Source organism: Gracilinanus agilis, chromosome 2, assembly GCF_016433145.1.
Source record: "Gracilinanus agilis isolate LMUSP501 chromosome 2, AgileGrace, whole genome shotgun sequence".
NCBI lineage: Eukaryota > Metazoa > Chordata > Mammalia > Didelphimorphia > Didelphidae > Gracilinanus > Gracilinanus agilis.
Genome location: NC_058131.1, coordinates 59,455,178 through 59,474,122, shown reverse-complemented (window position 1 = coordinate 59,474,122; position 18,945 = coordinate 59,455,178). Strand labels below are relative to the sequence as shown.

The 18,945-nt window shown below is 38.5% G+C and overlaps 1 protein-coding gene across 1 annotated transcript in view; it reads right to left on the bottom strand.

Moving 5' to 3' along the window:
• The window catches only part of MEAK7 (MTOR associated protein, eak-7 homolog), a 31,680-nt gene that overhangs the window by 4,128 nt on the left and 8,607 nt on the right, over positions 1-18,945 (bottom strand). The window contains exons 4-6 of the mRNA XM_044659406.1: positions 8,103-8,162; positions 7,255-7,659; positions 5,686-5,804 (exon numbers count right to left, since the gene is read on the bottom strand). Of these exons, the coding sequence (XP_044515341.1) occupies positions 5,686-5,804; positions 7,255-7,659; positions 8,103-8,162 (584 nt within the window). The remainder of the gene's footprint in view (positions 1-5,685; positions 5,805-7,254; positions 7,660-8,102; positions 8,163-18,945) is intronic.

Genomic DNA, 18,945 nt, shown 5'->3' with positions numbered 1-18,945 from the left:
TCAAAGGTAATTTTCAAAGTTATCAACCATTTAAGTGCCAACAATGTGTAGGGCACTGTGACGACTCCATGGCATGTCAGATGTGTGGACTAGCCTCTTTCTGCCCTCATGGGTCCGAGATTCCCCTTCCCTGACTTGTTGACTGAAGTGGGGGACAGAAAACCAAATCCAACAGCTGCAGCTGGCAAGGTGGCAGTTGAAGGAGAGAAGCAGAGGAGAGGGCAGGCTGGTTGCAGCTTTCAGCCACCACACCTCCATCTCAGACCTCTATGCAGGAAGTTTTGGCCCCGGGACACATTTGGTTCTACAGATCAACTCAAATGGCCCAAACAGTATAGCAGCTGTGCAGAGAAGAAGCCTCTAGAGGGCAGAAAAGCTCAAACTCATAGAGTCAGCAAACAACCAGAGGAGCAATTAAATAGCCCACAAGGAGGGGGGAAAAGGGAAATATGAGTAAACAGGAGAGGGAAAAAAAAAAGAAACAACTGAAAACTACCATTCAGAAAAACAACCAAGAACAGATGGAACAGAGGCAGACCAAGGAACATTAAGCAAAACCTCAGAAACTCCAGCAAACTGGATTCAGGCTCAGGAAGAACTCAAAAAAGAATTAAAAAAAAAATTAACACAGGCTGAAGAAAACTGGGAAAGGAACTTAAAAAGCAAAATAGGTCATCTGGAAACAGAGGCACATGAACTAAAACAAGAAAATAGTGTCTTGAAAGCCAGAATTGACCAGCTAGAAAATGAGGCAAAAAAAAATTAAAAGACAGAGAGAATGAATTACAAAGAAAAACAGTTTAAAAGGAAAAGGAAGATCAAAAAGTCATGGACAAAATCTGGTCTTTAAAAATTAGAGCTGAACAACTAGAAGCTAATGATTTCACAAGGCAGCAAGATTTTATAAAACAAAATCAAAAGAATGAAAAGAAAAAAAGAACAAAATCTGAAATGCCTCATCAAAAAACTACAGACATGGAAAATAGATCCAAGAGAGACAATTTAAGAATTATTGGACTACCTAAAGGTCATGGCCAGAAAAAAAAGTCTTGACATCATACTACAAGAAATTATCCAAGAGAACTGGCCTGATATCCTTGAACAAGAGGGTAAAATGGAGATGGAAAGAATCCACAGATCACCTCCTGCATTAATTGACAATTCCCAGGAACTTTATGGCTAAATTCAAGAACTCCCAGACCAAAGAGAAAATATTAGAAGCAGTAGGAAGAAACAGATATCAAGGAACCCCAGTAAAGATCACACAGGACCTGGCAGCCTCCACACTGAAGGACTGGAAGGCTTGAAAACATAATATTCTGGAAGGCACAAGGGAACTGGGTCTACAACCAAGAATCAACTACCCAGCAAAACTGGCTATACTCTTTTTCAGGGGAAAAGTATGGTCATTTAATAAAATAGAAGACTTCAAAGCATTTCTGAAGAAAAGACCAGACTTAAACAGAAAAGTTGAGGCCCAAACACAAAATCCAAGAGAAGCATAAAAGGTAAACAAAAAAAGAGGAAATTTTTAATAACTTCAATAAAGTCAAAGGGCATATATTCCTATAAAGAATGATGACATATGTTACTCTAAAAAATTATCATTGTCATAGTAGTTAAAATAGGGCAAAATAAATCACATGAAGTGGGAGAGCTGGAACACTCTTCACTTCCCATCTCCACTTCCAAACTCACTTTCTACCACCATCATTCAGGAAATTGTCCTTCAAGGGTCACTCAATCTGTATCTCCCACCCAATGAAAATTCTGGTAGCTATTGTCTACTGGCCTCCAAGACTCCCTTTCTCTCCTAAATAAGTTCAGTCCTGGCTCATAAGGTTTCTCTCCTCCCTACCTCCTGCCTTCATACTGGAGGACTTTAATATAAACAGTGATAATCTCTCAAACACCATCACCTCCCACTTCCCTCACTTATTAATTTCTCATTGCCTTCTTCTTCTTTTTCTATTCTTCCTCCACACCTTGGCTAAATACAGATGGCATAATCTTCCTCATACCATTATCCATGAATGTACCACTTCTGTGTTCATGAATTCTGAAATTCCCTTTTCTGAACACAGTGCTGTCATTCCACCTCTCCCACTGCCTTGAAACCCCCAAACCCTGTTCTTCTCTTCACCATTATCTCTAATCTCTCACCCCCTTAGTTCTGTCCCAGGCTATTACCCCTAGACTGGCTCTGCTCTCCTCCCTTGGATCTCTTGGTAAACCAGTTCAACTCTTCATTGTCCTCTTCTCTTGAGTCCCTTGCCCCCTTATTATAATCTTTATATAATAATTTATATAATTATTATAATCTTGCCCTATAAGCCTCATTCACTCCTACTTATATGCTGCTGAGTGGAAGCTGAAAAAAAACTGTGTGGACTGAATGCACAACAAATTTAGGCTAAATGATCTCAACTGTCCCCTCACTGACACAAAGCTCATCTTTTACACCATATCTCCCCTCTCCAATAACCTCCAATGGCCTTTTCTGTTTGACATTCAAATCCCTTCATACTTTGTTTTCTCCTCATATCTTTCCCGTTCTTCTTGCCTTCTTCCCCTCACGTGCTTTGCAATCAAATGGCCCTAGGTCCTCCTAACTATTACTTGAACAAAACAATCTACACCTCTTCATTCCACGCATTTTCACCAACTGACCACCTTGCCTGGAGGATTCTTTCCATAGGGCTTCCCTGACTTCCTTTTTTAAAATCAGCTCTCATTCTTCCTGACCTCTCCCTAATCCAGGGGTTAGCTTTTTGTGTGTGTTTAATGAACCCTTTTAGAAGTCTGGTGAAGCCTATGGGCATTTACCTAGAATACTTTAAAAAATTCATAATGAGAGAAAATGCTATCTTTCAATTAGAGGTTATTATAAATAAAAATGTAAGATTTTCCCCACCCTAAGTTCATGCTAGGGATGGGGTTAAGGTAAGGGGGGGAAGGTTGGAGGGCAGAATAAGCTCCAGGTTAAGGACTTCTTTCCTAGACACTCTCTCCCCCTTAGGCTTTTGGATATTATCCCAGCACTCCACTCCTGCCACTGACTGCTTTGTCCCAAATTCTTTTGCTGGATTTAATCTTTAGCAAAGTTGCAGGATATAAAATAAATCCACACAAATCATCAGTATTTCTATATATTACCAACAAAGCCAGTAGGAAGAGATGGAAAGAGAAATTCCATTTAAAATAAATTACTATAAATAGTATAAAATACTTGAAGTCTGCCTTCCAGGACACACACATAAACCATAAGAACATAATTACAAAACACTATATAAATAAAGAATGAACAGAGCATGGAAAAAAAAGTAACTGTCAAATAAATCTATGGAGAGGGGAAGAGAGTTCAGGAGCAAATAAGAGTTAAAAATTCACAGGAGGTAAAATGGATAATTTTGATTAGGTAAAATTAAAAAAGGTTTGTATTAACAAAACCAATGCAGATAAAATAAGGAGCAGCAAACTGGAGGGAAAAAAAATCTTTGCAGTAAGTCTCTTTGATAAAGGTCTTGTTTTTAAAACCCACGGGAAATAAGACAAATTTATAAGAGGCCCAAGAAGATGAATTGGCAGGTTTCAGAGGAAGAAATCAAATCTATCAATAGCCATATGAAAAAATGCTATAAGTCACTAATAGAGAAATGCAAATTAAAACAACTCTGAGGTACCACCTCATACCCATCAGATTGGCTAACATGATAGAAAAAGAAAATGACAAAAGGCTGGAGAGGACGTGGAAAAGTGGGTACAAAAATACACTGGTGGTAGAGGGGTAAACTAATCCAACCATTCTGGAAAGCCTAAAAAATCACTAACTTGTGCAAACCCTTTGACCAAGTGGTTTTGTTACGAGGTCTATACCCCAGAGATCAAAGAAAAAGGAAAAGGACCCATGTATACAAAAATATTTATGGCAACTCTTTTTGTGATGGCAAAGAATTGGAAATGGAGGGGATGTTCATCAATTGGGAAATGGATAAACAAGTTATAGTTATAAATATGACGGAATACTAGTATACTATAAGAAATTATAATGGAGATGGGGTTTCAAAGAAACCTAGGAAGACTTGTGGGAACTGACTGAAAAAAAAGTAAAGTAGACAAAATTCAGAGAAAAAATTATACAATAACACCAATTTTGTAAAATAAGAGTGTCAACTGTGAAAGACTTAGTGACTACTCAACACAATGACCCAAGATAATTCCAAAGGGTAATTATCAGGGCAGCTAGTTGGGGCAGTAGATAGAGCAATGGGCTTGGAATCAGAAACTCATTTTTATGAATTCAAATCTGGCCTCAGACACTTACTAGCTGTGTGACCCTGGGCAAGTCACTTTATCTGGTACCTCCATTTCCTCATTTGTAAAAAGAGGTGGAAAAGGAAATGGCAACTCACAACAGTTTTTGTGCCAAGAAAACCCTCCAAAAATGTGGTCAGATATAACTGAAATGACTGAACAAAAAAAAAAATTCTAAAGGATTCATGATGAAAAATGCTATCCACTTCAGGATAGAGAACTAAAGGACTCCAAGTATAGAGTAAAGCATATTTTTATTTTCTACTTCTTTTTAACTTTTCTTTTTTTTTTTTTAAGAACATGGCTAATGTGGAAATTTGTTTTACATGGCATATTTGTAATGGGTTTTGCATTTTTTGCCTTCTTAATGGGTGAAGGAAGAGAATCACAAACTGAAAATAAGATTTAATTTTTAAAAAAGCACAAAAAAGAGTAAACAGGCCAACACACACAAATAAAAATAAAACCCTTCACAATCCGACTCTAGCTTCCCATACAGGTTTTAATTTATTCCTCTTCACACACTAGATGCTAGAGACAATGAACTGACTTGCTGTTCTCACCCCCATGCCTTCTGAAGAGGCTGTATTCCATGTTTCTCATACTCTGTCTCTTCATCTCATGAAATCACTACATTCCTTTAAAGAAATGCTCAAGCATCACTCCCTGCAGGAGGATTTTCCTGATTTCCCCCAGCGTTCTTCTCCCTGTCCTCCACTCACTAGAAGTTAGTATATATTCTGCATATTCTTTTTTGGATGTACACGTTTTTGTCTTTTTTTAAATTCCTAGCAGTAGAAGGTGATCTCCTTATGGGACAGCCTTGTTTTTGTTTTGCCTTCCTACACTCAGCACTGAGCCCAGAGCAGGCAAGCAGTGCACAGTGAACTGAACTAGCCAGCATCCAGCCCTGTGAGGACTCACTCCATGCTTCCCAAGGTTGGCCCTCAGATATCATTTGTCCCCAGGTCTATGATGGGGGTCCTCCTGGACTGACAGGATCTGCCAAAACTTAGATGGCACCAGCACCACCTTTAAGAACCTAAGGACAGGCAGCTGGGTAGCTCAGTGGATTGAGAGTCAAGCCTAGAGACAGGAGGTCCTAGGTTCAAATCTGGCCTCAGCCACTTCCCAGCTGTGTGACCCTGGGCAAGTCACTTGATCCCCATTGCCTGCCCTTACCACTCTTCTGCCTTGGAGCCAATACACAGTATTGACTCCAAGACAAAAGGTAAGGGTTTAAAAAAAAAAAAGAACCCAAGGACACCTCCAAGCAACAAGGAAACGTGAGGATAGAATTTCAGTGAGGATAAGCTGTTGACTCTCATTAGACAGTTGAAAACTTTCATCAACAAATTCTTTCTTACTTACCAATCCATTTGGTATAGTATGCTGTCCATTATTTAAATACATATAATGATCATTGTATCCACTGTATTTATACACTGCAATGTTGGGAGAAATGGTATACAGGAAGCATCTGGAGTCCCCTAAAAAGAGCCAAAAATTAAAACATATTTGTATCACTGATTATTTAAGGGCATTTAAGAAGAAGAATCTAGCTAAAATCTAAGTTTCAGAAAACAAGAGGCAATCCTATTCAGGATTTATAACAGAAGCAGCATTAAGGTTTTGTTTTTAAAGTAGTTCTCTCTCATGGAGGAGCCAGGGAAAGATCAGCTAGGTTCTGAATTCATACTCAGTTACTGTCTTGGATTGTGGGCTTCTAGTAAGTGTTCGTTTTTCTCTGAAATATTAATCGACGTAGGTATTTAAATTGCTCTATATCCTTAAGGTGAGGTTTACTTTTAATAGGAAAGCTGAAGCCTCGGACGTGTGCATGAAGAAGGAGGAGTTACTGTTAATACTTTAAGTTTCAACAACTCTTTACAAAGCCATTCACTCACAAGAAGCTTCATGAGCAGCAAGTATTCTCGTGATGTCACTCGTGCTTTATACCCAGGGAAACCAAGGCTCAGAGAAGTGCTGAAGAGTCAGGCTGGTGTCACTCTCTGAAGGCATTAGCATTAGTCCCAGGGCTCCTTTCACCACCCCAACTGCCTCTTCTCTGGGTAGTCTGAACAGAATCCTTCTCATTTCATCAGTAAGGAAACAGAGATGGTCTCAATGTCTGGGATCCCAGAATATGGGTCGGGGGCCAGGACTCGTCTGTGTCTGAGGCTCTGGTTCATTTCTGGGCTGTGGCTGCAGGACCAGGGCATAACCACCCCAACGTTGGGCTGGAATCAGCCAGATGCCAAAGGTAGAAGTGAAAATGGGTGTTTCTCAAATAGCAAAAACTCCACTTCCAGGGAAGAACACACACACACTTCACTAATTTAAGGGAGTCCTTGGTCCGTCTGGGCTGCCCTACTGGCACCTTTAATACAAGGCTGCCCTCTGCTGGACCTTTTTCTAGGACCTTAAACACAGCCACTTTTCTTCTACCACACCAAGACTGGATGGGGGAGTGTTTTGAATAGGATCCATAAGGTTACCAATAAGACAGAAGGCACAGAATACTTCAAGCCAGCACAAGTACATCAGAGAGTGTTGGTGGGGCTATAACTGAAAACTAACATGACAGATGGAAATTCTCTTCTCTTTATTCCAGTAGAGGCCAAGACTCCAAAATGGAGAGAATGCTCACTGCCCTGCCCTGCCTTCTGCATGCCAAGAGTGGCTATGAAGTTCACAGTTTTTACAGCCAGAAGGAACTCTATAGTTGACTAGCCTGGCCCTTACCCTATAGAAGGCATCACTTTTCTTTAAGGGCTGTAAGAACTATACAAATATGAGGTATTATTAGTCTCTCAAAGTGTTGGGAAAAATCATCGGGAGAAGAAATGCCAGTTCAGAGGACAGCCTTCTTGCTGTGGCTATCTAAAATGTCCAATTGCAGGGTTCATTACTACAAAGAACTACCAGATGTAGATTTACCTTGAAATTGGCTCTTCAGCTCCAATGAATGAGAGGAAAAGCCACCAAATATAAAGCCATCAGAGTCCTTTATCACCAATAAGCAGGGACCTTTGTCTATAATACTCGCACAAAACTGGGTAAAGCTGAGGCCGTGAATATGAGAAGAATAGACCAGTCTCCATGACTGCTGCAAATTTAAAGGCAGGTGAGTGTTGATGTAAATAATGGCAGGAATGTTAAGGAGGCTCTTTAATTCTTTGGCATCTTTACACTCTGGGATGAAATTGGAAAACTCTCCTTGAGAATTCAAAACAAGGAATCCACGCCTGATGATCATATTTAAAAAGATGTTGATCTGGGGCACTTTAAACAGCCATTCCTCGATACAACTGCCATCGGTGCATTCCAAAAATCGCTCTTGCCCTGGGAAGAGGGAAGCAGATAGTAAAGACATTAAGTGTTACCAAATTTTCTGACAAAATTCTTCAAACATCTAAACTACTTTTCTTCTCTGTTTCAAAGTCCATTACAGCCACGATGGTGACACCCGTAATTTCATACCATGCCCTTCCTACTCAATCTGGATCATAGTATCCAAAGGCTGCTTTGTCTGAGGCCTTCAAACAAAGAAGAAAACAGCTTCAGAAGTCACTTCTGAAGAGTCGTGGGGCGTTAGAGCTGACTGTGGCTCTCTTCTACTTAGCTAAAGCTGTCTAAGTAACAATATTTTTCTGAGGCCTCTTTGAAGTGAGCCAGCACCACCATAATCTGGTTACGGACAAATGGGATTAGTAAATGCTATGTGCTTCAAAATGTGAGATAAACAAATCCAAACAGTTCTACATATACAAAAGAAAAATGCTTACTTCGTTTTCCTTCACCATCAAAATCCCAATCACTCCTCTCTTCTCCTGAGTTCTTCTCTTCTAGAAAAAAAATATCCCCCCCAAACAAACATAAAGGAGGGACTTTAGTTGTATCATATTTTGTTTTCTTGTCATATAGAAAGTAATTAATTCACAGCAATGAAAATATTCCATTCTCTGACAGAAGAATGCTTGGTCTACTACATACAGCAGAGTCCCACATTTGTGGAAAATGAAGTTTCAAGACCTGAAATCCCAAATATAGGGAAATACCTGCTGACCCCATATATAATGAGATTTTCTTGTACATACATAGGTATAATAAAATTTAACTGATAAAGAAACTGGTTTTTTAAAGCAATTACTAAATTACCAATTTACCACCAATTACCAATTGTTACTATTTGCCAATACTAAAGATAGCAGTACACTGTGCATTTTTATACAGCACTTTACAGAAGACCCCCCTCCTTATCCTCGGGGGGGATACATTCCAAGACTCTCAGGGGATGCCTGAAACCAGACTACCTAACCTTATACAATTAGTTTTTGCTTAAACTTTTAACACCCACGTTAACATTAATGTACAATACACTGTGTTCCCTTTCCCTGCTCCTACCCTTCTGCTTGGCACTCTATCGCCTCTCCCTCCCACCCAAAAAAAAAAAAAAAACCCCAAAGAACTAAAAATACTTGTACACAAACACACATATGCAAGGGGAATGGTAATCACTTTATCTCAGAATCTATTAGAAATATCTGCCTTTCCTTTCATCAAACCCAACAAGGTGCTCCCTTAGTAGGAACAATCACACATGGGCATAGAATGGACCTAAGAATGTTGGCTTTTAGGCAGGATCACGCAAAGCCGAGCCACCATCTTGGGACGGCGTTTACCTTACACTATCAGTTCCCTCATCCATAAAATAGGGACAGTTAGGTGGTGCAGTGGATAGAGCACTGGGCTTGGAGTCAACGAGACTCATCTTTCTGAGTTCTAATCTGGCTTCAGACACTTCCAAACTGTGTGACTGTGGGCAAGTCACTTCACTCTGTTTACCCCAGTTTCTTTATTTGTCAAATGAGCTGGAAAAAGAAATAGCAAAGCACTCCAGGATCTTTGCCAAGAAAACTCCAAATGAGGTCAGGAAGAATAGGATATGACTGAAATGACTCAACGATAAAAAATTGGAGTAATAATAGCACCCATCTCCCAGGACTATTGTGAGGATCAAATGAGATAATAATTATAAAGTACTTAGCATACTGCTTGACAGAAAGTAAGCTCTGAATAAATGTTAGCTTTTATTATTATTTTCTTAAGTTTTTAATGGACTCTTTAAAAATTTTGTGGCCATTTAAATTTATTATTTATTTTTAACATTCTTTTCTTTTTAGATTTTTAGTTCCAAATACTCTCCCCCACACCCACCACACCCTTTGAGAAGTCAAGCAATATGGCAATCATACATGTGAAATTATGTAAAATATTTCCATATTAGTGAGGTGGAAAAAAAATAAAGCAAGAAAAGTTATACTTCAATTTGTACTCAGAGTTCATCAGTTTTCTCTCTGGAGTTGGATAGTATTTTTCATCATGAGTCCTTTGGAATTGTCTTGGGTCATTTTATTGATGAGAGTAGCCAAGTCTTTCACAATTGGTCAAAATCACAATATTGTTGTTACTATATACAATTCTGCTTGTTTCACCTTACATATAGGTCTTACTATGTTTTTCTGAAACCACCTCGTCATCATTTCCCACAGCACAAAAGTATTCCATCACAATCATGTCACAATTTGTTCCACCATTTCCTAATTGATGACCATGCCCTTGATTTCTGATTCTTTGCCAGCAAAAAGAGCTACTCTAAACATTTTTGTACATATAGCTCCTTTACCTTTTTCTTTGATCTCTTTGGAATAAAGACCTACTAGTGATCTTGCTGGTTGAAAGGGTATGCACAGGTTTTATAGCTCTTTGGGCATAGTTCCAAATTGTTTTCTAGAATGGCTGAACCAATTCATATCTTTCCTAACAGTTCATTAGTGTATCTGTTTTTCTCTCATCCCCTCTAGCATGTTATATCTGATAAATGTGAAGTTTGTTTATTGCTTTAATATAGATTTAATAAAGTTGTTTTGCCTTTCTCTAATCAATGTTAATTTAGAGCATTTTTAAAAATATGTCTATAAGATAGCTTTGATTTTTTCTGAGAACTGCCTATTTATATCCTTTGACCATTTATCAATTAGGGAATGGCTCTTATTTTTATGAATTTGTCTCAGTTCTATGCTCATATATCTGTGAAATGAGGTCTTTATCAGTGAAACTTGCTATAAAAATTTCTGCTATTACTTCATTGTCTACAGTACCTTTTATCAAAATGTAGTTTACCTGATTATCCTTTTAATTAGGTCCATTTTTGCTTTTGCTTTTTCATGATTGTTACCCTTTTTATTTTAGCTGAAGCATAATAGATTCTGTTCAGCCCTTTATTCTAACTCTGTGACTTTCTGTATGTCTATTGTAAACAATAAGTTCTGAATACTGGTTTCTAATCCATTCTATTATTAGCCTCTGTTTAAAGGGAGAGCTCATCCCATTCCCATTGTTATGATTATGGTGTACTTCCCTCCATCCCATTATCTTATTTCTTCTCTTTTTCATCTTCTCCCTCTTCAAAAAAAATGTTTTGCTTCTATCCACTGCTTCCCTTAATCCACCTTCTCCTTTATCATCCACTCCCTTTATTATTCTCCACCTTTCTCTTAATCTCTTTCCTTCTTATTTCTACCCTAGGTAAATTACATTTCTACACACAACTGAGTGTTTGTGAGTATATATTCTTCCCTCTTGAAATCAATTCCAATGAAAGTGAAATTCAAGCATTGTCTACCACACCGTCATTTTCCCCTCCACAGTAAAAGCTCTTCTTTATATGCTTCTTTTATGTGAGAAAATTTTCCCCATTCAACCTTTCTCCCTTCTCTCAGTGCATCCCTCATTCTGACTTTTTTTTGGGGGGGAGCAATTAAATCAATATAATCCACACCCATGCCCCCTTTGTCTATGTAAACTTCTTTTAATTGATAAAGTTTTTCAGAGTTACATGTAGGGGGGCAGCTAGGTAGTTCAATGATTTGAGAGCCAGGCCCAGAGATAGGAAGTCCTGGGTTCAAATCTGGTTTTGGACATTTCCTAGTGTGTGATTCTGGGCAAGTCACTTAACCCCATTGCCTAGCCCTTAACAATTCACAGTATTGATTCCAAGACAGAAGGGTTTAAAAAAAAAGTCACATGTATCATCTTCCCATACATGAATAGTTTAACATTATTGGTCCCTTATGAATACTCTTTCATGTTTACCTTTTAATGTTTCTCTTGTGTCTTCTATTTGAATGTAAGATTTTCTATTCAGCTCTGGTCTTTTCATCAGGAATGCTTGAATGTCCTCTATTCATTTCCCACCCCCCAGAAGGATTATACTTAGTTTTTCTGAAGAAGTTATTCTTGGTTGTAATCCTAGTTCCTTTGCCTGTAGGATATCATATTCCAAGTCCCCTGTGCTCCTTTAATATGGAAGCTTTTAAATCTTGTGCTATTTGAACTGTTTGTTTCTAGTTACTTGAAGAATTTTTCCTTTGGTCTAGGAGCTCTGAGATTTTGCTATAATATTCCTGGGAGTTTTTATTTGGGGATCTCTTTCAGAAGTTGATAGGTAAATTCTTTCAATTTCCATTTTATGTTCTAGATCCAAGTTATCAGGGCAGTTTTTCTTGATAATTTCTTGAAATATTATGTCTAGGCTCTTTTTTTTTTTAATCATGGCTTGTGGGTATCCCAATATTTAAAATCTCTTTTTATTTTCAAGGTCATTTGTTTTTCTGATGAGATATTTCACATTTTCTTGTTTTTTCCTTTTTTAAAAAACTGTTTTATTGTTTCTTGAAGTCTCATTGAGTCGTTAGCTTCCACTTGCTCAATTCTAACTTTAAAGAAATTATTTTCTTCAGTGAGATTTTGGGCCTCTTTTTCCAATTGGCCAATTCTGCTTATCAAGGAGTTTTCTTCAGTGGATTGTTGTGCCTCTTTTACCATTTGGCCAATTATTTTTTAAGAGCTTTCTTCAGTACTTTTTTGTGCATCTTTTACTAAGCTATTACTGCTCTTCATGATTTTCTTGCATTACTCACTTCTTTTCCCAAGTTTCCCCCTACCATTGATCTCTTTCTTTAACTCACAAATTCTTGTTGGATCTGGGTCCAATTAGCATTTTTCTTTGAAATTCTTTGGGTAGCTGTTTTTACATTTTCTTCTTCTGAATTTATGTCTTGGTGTTCCCTGCCACCATAGTAGCTTTTTGTGGTCAAATTTGTTTGTTGTTATTTGCTCATTTTTCTATTCTATCTCTTGACTTTGAACTTTACATTAAAATTGGGCTCTGCTCATCTAAGGGTGGAGAGGCACTGCACTAAGTTTCAGACTTTTCTCATGTAGCTGTTTTTCAAGGCTAGTTCTGGGAGATCTTCAAGTTTTTGATGCTTCAAAAGTGATGTGATCTTGGGAGAGATATGGTCACTGCTATCCTGGTCTTTACCCAGAAAGGGCCCCTGGTCCCTGCAGATGTAGGTGCTAGTATTCTCTTTGCCTTGGAACTGTGCCCAAGTCACCAACTGTGACTACTCCCTTGTGACTAACCTCCAGCACTCTTCTCCACCCTGGAATTGTGACTTAGAACTGCATTTGTGCAACAAACTTTCCAATCAGTGCCAGCTATACCACGTGTCAACAAAGGGTCCCCTGTAATCTCTTTCTGCCAGTTGTCTGACCCCCTTACCATTTCTAGAATGAGAGCTCCAAAGCTGCTGTTGTTGCTGGAAGCCACTGTTTTAGCCATGGGCTTTTGTGGGCTCCAGACATGTCTACAACTCAGTTGTTATAGAGTTCTCTTGTTGACCTCTTTTCTTAGATTGGAAAAAATTTGTTGGCTCTGCCACTCCAAAATTTCATTTGAGGCATTATTTTTAAATTGGGAGGAATATTGGGAGATTTCATCTGTATGGCTATCCTTAATCCATCGACTCCTCCTTCAGCTTTTATTATTAGCACCAAAACATTCCATCTTGAGTGCTCAAGAGTAGAAAGAGCCTCCAGCAAGAAGGGGTGGGGAGTGGGGGTGTTAATGCATGTTGTGTCAATGCTAACTCGATGTGTCACCCTAGGCAAGTCATTTCTTTTTGGGTCTGTTTCTTTGCCTCTAAATAGCAGCTTGCTTTTCTGCCTTTATTTTATCCTACTATCCTTTGAAAACCTAATGTTCCAGCCAAAATGGCTTGCTAACTGTTCCCCAAAATCAGCACTTCACTTTCATCCTTTGACTATAAGAAAGTATTCTTAGATGCAGAGATGAGAGGGATAATGGGATGGAGGGAAATACACAATAATCATAACAATGAGAATGGGATGAGCTCTCCCTATAAACAGAGGCAAATAGTAGAATGGATTAGAAACCAGTATTCAGTATTAATTATCCCAGACTTTCTCATCTCTGCATCATAGAATACTTATCTTCCTCTGAGGCACCACCCAGGCGCTAGATTTCTGGCAATTACTGAATGGAACAGAAAGGAATTTACATATTTCTTAGTGATACATGGTACCCTTATAAAAACTGACCATATAATGGGCCATGAAGACTTCACAAAAAAAAAAATGGAGGAAAGCAGAAAAACTAAGCAAATCATTTGTGGATAATCTGCAATAAAAATCTAATTTAACTTTTAACTAAATTGCCAATGATCTGTATTGCTTGTTACATATTGCAAAACCCCAACAGCAACACCTAGAAGGAGAAACTGAGGCAACTGAGAATACCATGTCTTAAAAAAAAATAGAGGGGGAACTGAATGGGATGGAATTGTGTGTGCTATTCTCAGAATGAGCATTCAGCTTACAGAGGCTAGCTTGTTATTTTTTGTTGACTGAGGACTCTGGAACAAACTTAGGAGGGAGACTGATAGAAAACAGAAAGGGCAATGAACAACTCAGCTGCTCCCCATACCTCACCTGAACTGGGCTAGAGGAACCTACTCTTTGACTTAGCAATACCACTACTGAGTCTATATCCCAAAGAGAGCAAAGATAAGGGAAAAGTCCCTACCTGCACCAAAATATTTTTAGCAGCTCTTTTTGTAATAGCAAAGAATTGAAAACTGAGGGGTTGTCCATTCCTTGGGGAATGGATGAAATAAGTTGTGGTATATGGTTGTATAATTAAATACTCCTGCACTATAAGAAATGATGAACAGGATGAATTCAGAAAAACCTGGAAAGACTTACATGAACTGATGCAAAATGAAGTGAGCAGAACCAGGAGACCTATGTATACAGTAATAGAAATAATATACAATGATTAACTGTGAAGGACTAAACAATTATCAGCAAAGCAAGTTCCCAAGATTTCTACAAGAGACCCATGATGAAAAATGCTATCCACAGCCAAAGGAATTTATTAGATTTTGATTGCAGATTAAGCATAACATCTTCCTACTTTATTTTCTTTGTGAGTTTTTAATTGTATGATATGTGTCTTCTGTTATGGAATGAGCAATATTGAAATATAGAATGCATGAAAGTACTGGCATAACCTATATCAGACTATTTACTGCCTTGGAGAAGGGGGGTAAAGGAGGAAGAAAATTTTAATCCTAAAATGTAAGAAAACAATTATTAAAAATTGTTTCTATATGTAACTGAACAATTAATTAATTTCCAAAAAAAGAAAATTATCAGAAACTATTTTGCCCAATTATATGCATTATATATAAGGAAATGGATGACTACTTACAAAAATATAAAATACTTGGATTAACGAAAGAAGAAATAGATTGCTATGGATTTTCCAGTAGAGACAATGTTTTAGTTGATATTTAGGTTCCTAAATAAGCCCATAAAAATAATTTTGAAATTTAAGTCACCCGGAGGATCAGGGTCAAGCTTTGAAGTGGGTGGAATACAAAGTCACCTATGTGGTATGGCTTTATAGGTGCCAAAACATACCACTCACCAACTGATTAAATGAAATTCCATAATTAACAACTCATTCTATTGGCTCAAACCTTTTGTTAGTAAAAATGAAAATTAAAAAATATTTCTCTTTATAAAGAAGATAAGTTTCAACATACTTTGTAGTCAGAAATTTTGTTATGAAAGACTTTGTAATATAATAAAGAATTGTAACAAATAGCATTATTATTATGTAGAAAGGATAGACATAGATTCTAGAACATCAGAAGGGGGATCAAGGATTATGGAATGAAAATATCTTAAAATAATATTAAATGTGCTAGGAATATGAAATACATATTTAAAAGCTATGGAAGCTAAGAGGTGGGTTAAAGTAAAAGGTCTCAAGTAGAGATGGGAATGGTATGGAGACAAGTTTGAAAAGAAAGGGTTTGACAAGCAGATCAGGGTTGGAATAAGAGAGGTACCACACCCTGGAAGAAGCCTGAATACCTAAAGCTTTTGCCCTTGCAATTTCAAAATATGGGCGAGCACCAAAATGCCTGCTCTGGTACAGAGTGTCCTAAATTTGGAGTCAGAGTTCAAATCCCAGTACTCCTGCTAAATCTACTTGTCTGACCCTTGGACTTCGGCACTTCTTTTTTCTGGGCCTCAGTTCCTTCTTCTGTAAAATGAGAGGAATGGAATTAGACGACTTCTGAGGTCACAGAGATAGCTCTGTCATCTCCTCAGATACCTGTAAGCTTTCCCAGGACAGAACTATTTCAATTTTGTCTGTGAATCCTCAGTGCTTAGCATATTGCCTTCCACATAACAGGCAGTTAATGAAAAGCTGCTGATTAACTTTCCAAGGGTAGGTATGGGAAGAGGGAGGGAAAGACCCTGGAGATCATCCCTTCTGCAACCCCCTTCCTAATCACCTTAAATAAAAAGGAATGAATCAGATGTCTAAGGTTTCTTCCAGCTCTCAATCCTATGATTTTGCCTTCAGGGCAGGTCTGATTTTCCACAGTGAATTTAGGGTTCCTCTGGTCCCAGTAAGTTTCCTTCTGCCAACTTGCTGATGCCATAAATGTATTTAGAAGGAACAAAGCTTTTCATTCTAAAATAGGGAGCTAGAAGGATTAAAATACAAATGGTTGGAACAACATGTTATTGGAAACTTATTTATGCTTAAATATAAATCATCCAACAAACATAAATGGATGAAAATCAAGTCGTTTCCACTTTTGATAAGGAATGTCCTAGAAAGCTGGAAGCTGGGCACCTAAAGAGAGATAAAAGGGGAGGCTAGAGATACAAAGACACACACCAGCAAGGTCACCTACCCTTTAAGTGTTTGTGGAGAAATAACAAGCTGTCTTGGGAGATATCTGCAGAGATATTTTTGGGAATACTATTCTGGAACAGTAAATGGCATACCTACTCTAGCATCAACAAGGTTTTTGTTTAACCTGGCCAACTTCTTATTTTAAGTTGCTTTCCCAGAGGGCTGAAATATGATTCTACTTAGCTACAAATACAGTATATTACATTTCCTCATACTCCACCAGGGATCCATGCTTTAAGTCTCATCAGTTATTTAACTTATTACAGATGGGTTTATGTGATCTTTTCCTGAGATCAGGACTTAAGAGGAGAATAGGAAAGTCTTTGTCTTCTGAAGACACTTTACTTGTGCCCCTCTCTCAGAGCACACCAAAGACGGAATGAACTTTTCCTCCCATTAGATCAGTAATGTGTGGTTCTCAAATCCTTCACCTTCTACTTTGTATGAGAGTTGCTCGGTGTTATCTGCCAAGTTACCAATTGGCCTGCCCGCAAGCTGGCCAGGAACCAAGCACTGGTCTATCCAGTTCCCCAGCACCTAGCACAGGTTTTCTGATTCCAGATTTGAAGCTCTTTCCACACTCTGCCACTAATTTTTATTTTATGGAACAGAAAACCAGACCATAGAGAAAAGTTACTTGTCTAAAATCAGAAGATAGCTAGTTAGCAAAACCAAATTAGTTAAACTATGTAAAGCACTTTGCAGACTTTCGAGCACCATCCACCCAAAAGTAGAACACCCAGTTAAGTGGCCATTCTACTTCATTCTATTATTCCTGGTACTTGCCATATGGAAAAAGTGTCTTCATATTTTAACATTAAGGAAGGCAGTAGAAGGCAGGAGGGGGGAAGTGGGGGACAAGAGGAAGCAGTGCCATGATACCAGAATCAAAACACATCTGAAGTGGCAGGACCTCCAACAGTCACTTAGCTGAATCAAACCATCTAATGTACAAAGGACAGAATCTAAGGGGTTAAAGACAAAGTCAGAGCTAGAAATCTGGTCTTCTGACTTCAAACCAATCTTCCTTTCCATTACCCTATGCCAAGTTTTCTAAAACACATGCAAGGATTCATTTTTTAGAGACCACTTTTGTTTTCTTTTCTTGTACCTAAGATTTCCCAAGGCTAGGGAGCAAGGGACAGGGAAAGGAAAGGGAAGGGAGAGATACTCCATTTACCAGTGTAGACTGGCAACTATCCTATAATTTATGGTCTTAAAAGAGTTATCTAGAATACTAAAAGGATATGTGACTTGCCTAGGGCAAAGCAGCCTTTATATGTCAGATGTGGAATCTGAACTTGGGTATCTTGATTCCCAGTCAGGTACTCTATCCTTTTATCCACACTGCCTCCTAGGATCCTTCTTTTAAAAGGGATTTTTTTATACTTCTTGAATACAGAGAGCCATATATGAATTGCATTTCTTCATTTGAGCAATTTGTACTGAGGGCTAGAAGGCTCATGCAATTCCCATTTCCTAATTGTAAACTCATTTAAGTCAAAGTAAAAAGGAAAAGTTAGCATTAACATCTTAAGCCTATTGAATTCATACCTAGAATTTCTTTAATGCTACCAATAAAAGCATTTCAGGGGGCAGCTGGGTGGCTCAGTGGATTGAGAGCCAGGCCTAGAGACAGGAGGTCCTGGGTTCAAATGTGGCCTCAGATACTTCCTAGCTGTGAGACCCTGGGCAAGTCCCTTAACCCCCATTGCCTCACCCTTGCTACTCTTCTCCCTTAAAACCAATACCCAGTTATTGATTCTAAGATGGAAGGTAAGAGTTTTAAAATAGTTTTTTAAATAAAAAAATAAAAGCATTTCAACAAAAAGGAATTAGACTTGTTCACAAAAGGCAAAACCAGGCCTAATACTGGGAGAAAAATCCCCCTCCACCTTCCAAACAATTACGAATTGCACCTGTGAAAGAGAATTTAAACTCTGTCTATTTTAAGTTAATCAATCAAGAACCTGGAGTCCCCCACCCTTCACATTTAGTAAGAACCTTTTACTAGAAAAGGAAGTTCATACCCTAAAAGACCACAAGCACTGCACAGGGTGGGAGGTGGGGGGCGGAGAGGGGCCCAGCCCTACCCCACCATGGGGGCAGTGCTAGGCAAACTGAGAGACTGTGATTGATTCCTGAGATGTGAGGAGAGCTGATGGGTGGAGAAGGCAGCCTATGAGCAGGAGCCTCTGGGATGCTGACGGTTCTCCTGAGGTCTTTTGCCTTGTGGGTAGGAGATCTGGTGAGATTCTTTTGTGGCTTCGGATTTTGGCTTCCTGATTTGGACTTTGGATTCTGGTGAAGATTTGCCTTTTCTGCATTGGAGACTGGGCTGAAGAGGGAGGGATGCTTATTCCACTTATTCCAATGAGATTCACGTTCAGATTCGCATTTGTGGTCTGGAACACTGGGACCTGCACTTAGGGTATTTTTAGCTAGGCAATATTTTCTACCTCCTTCCTACATTTCCCTCTCTT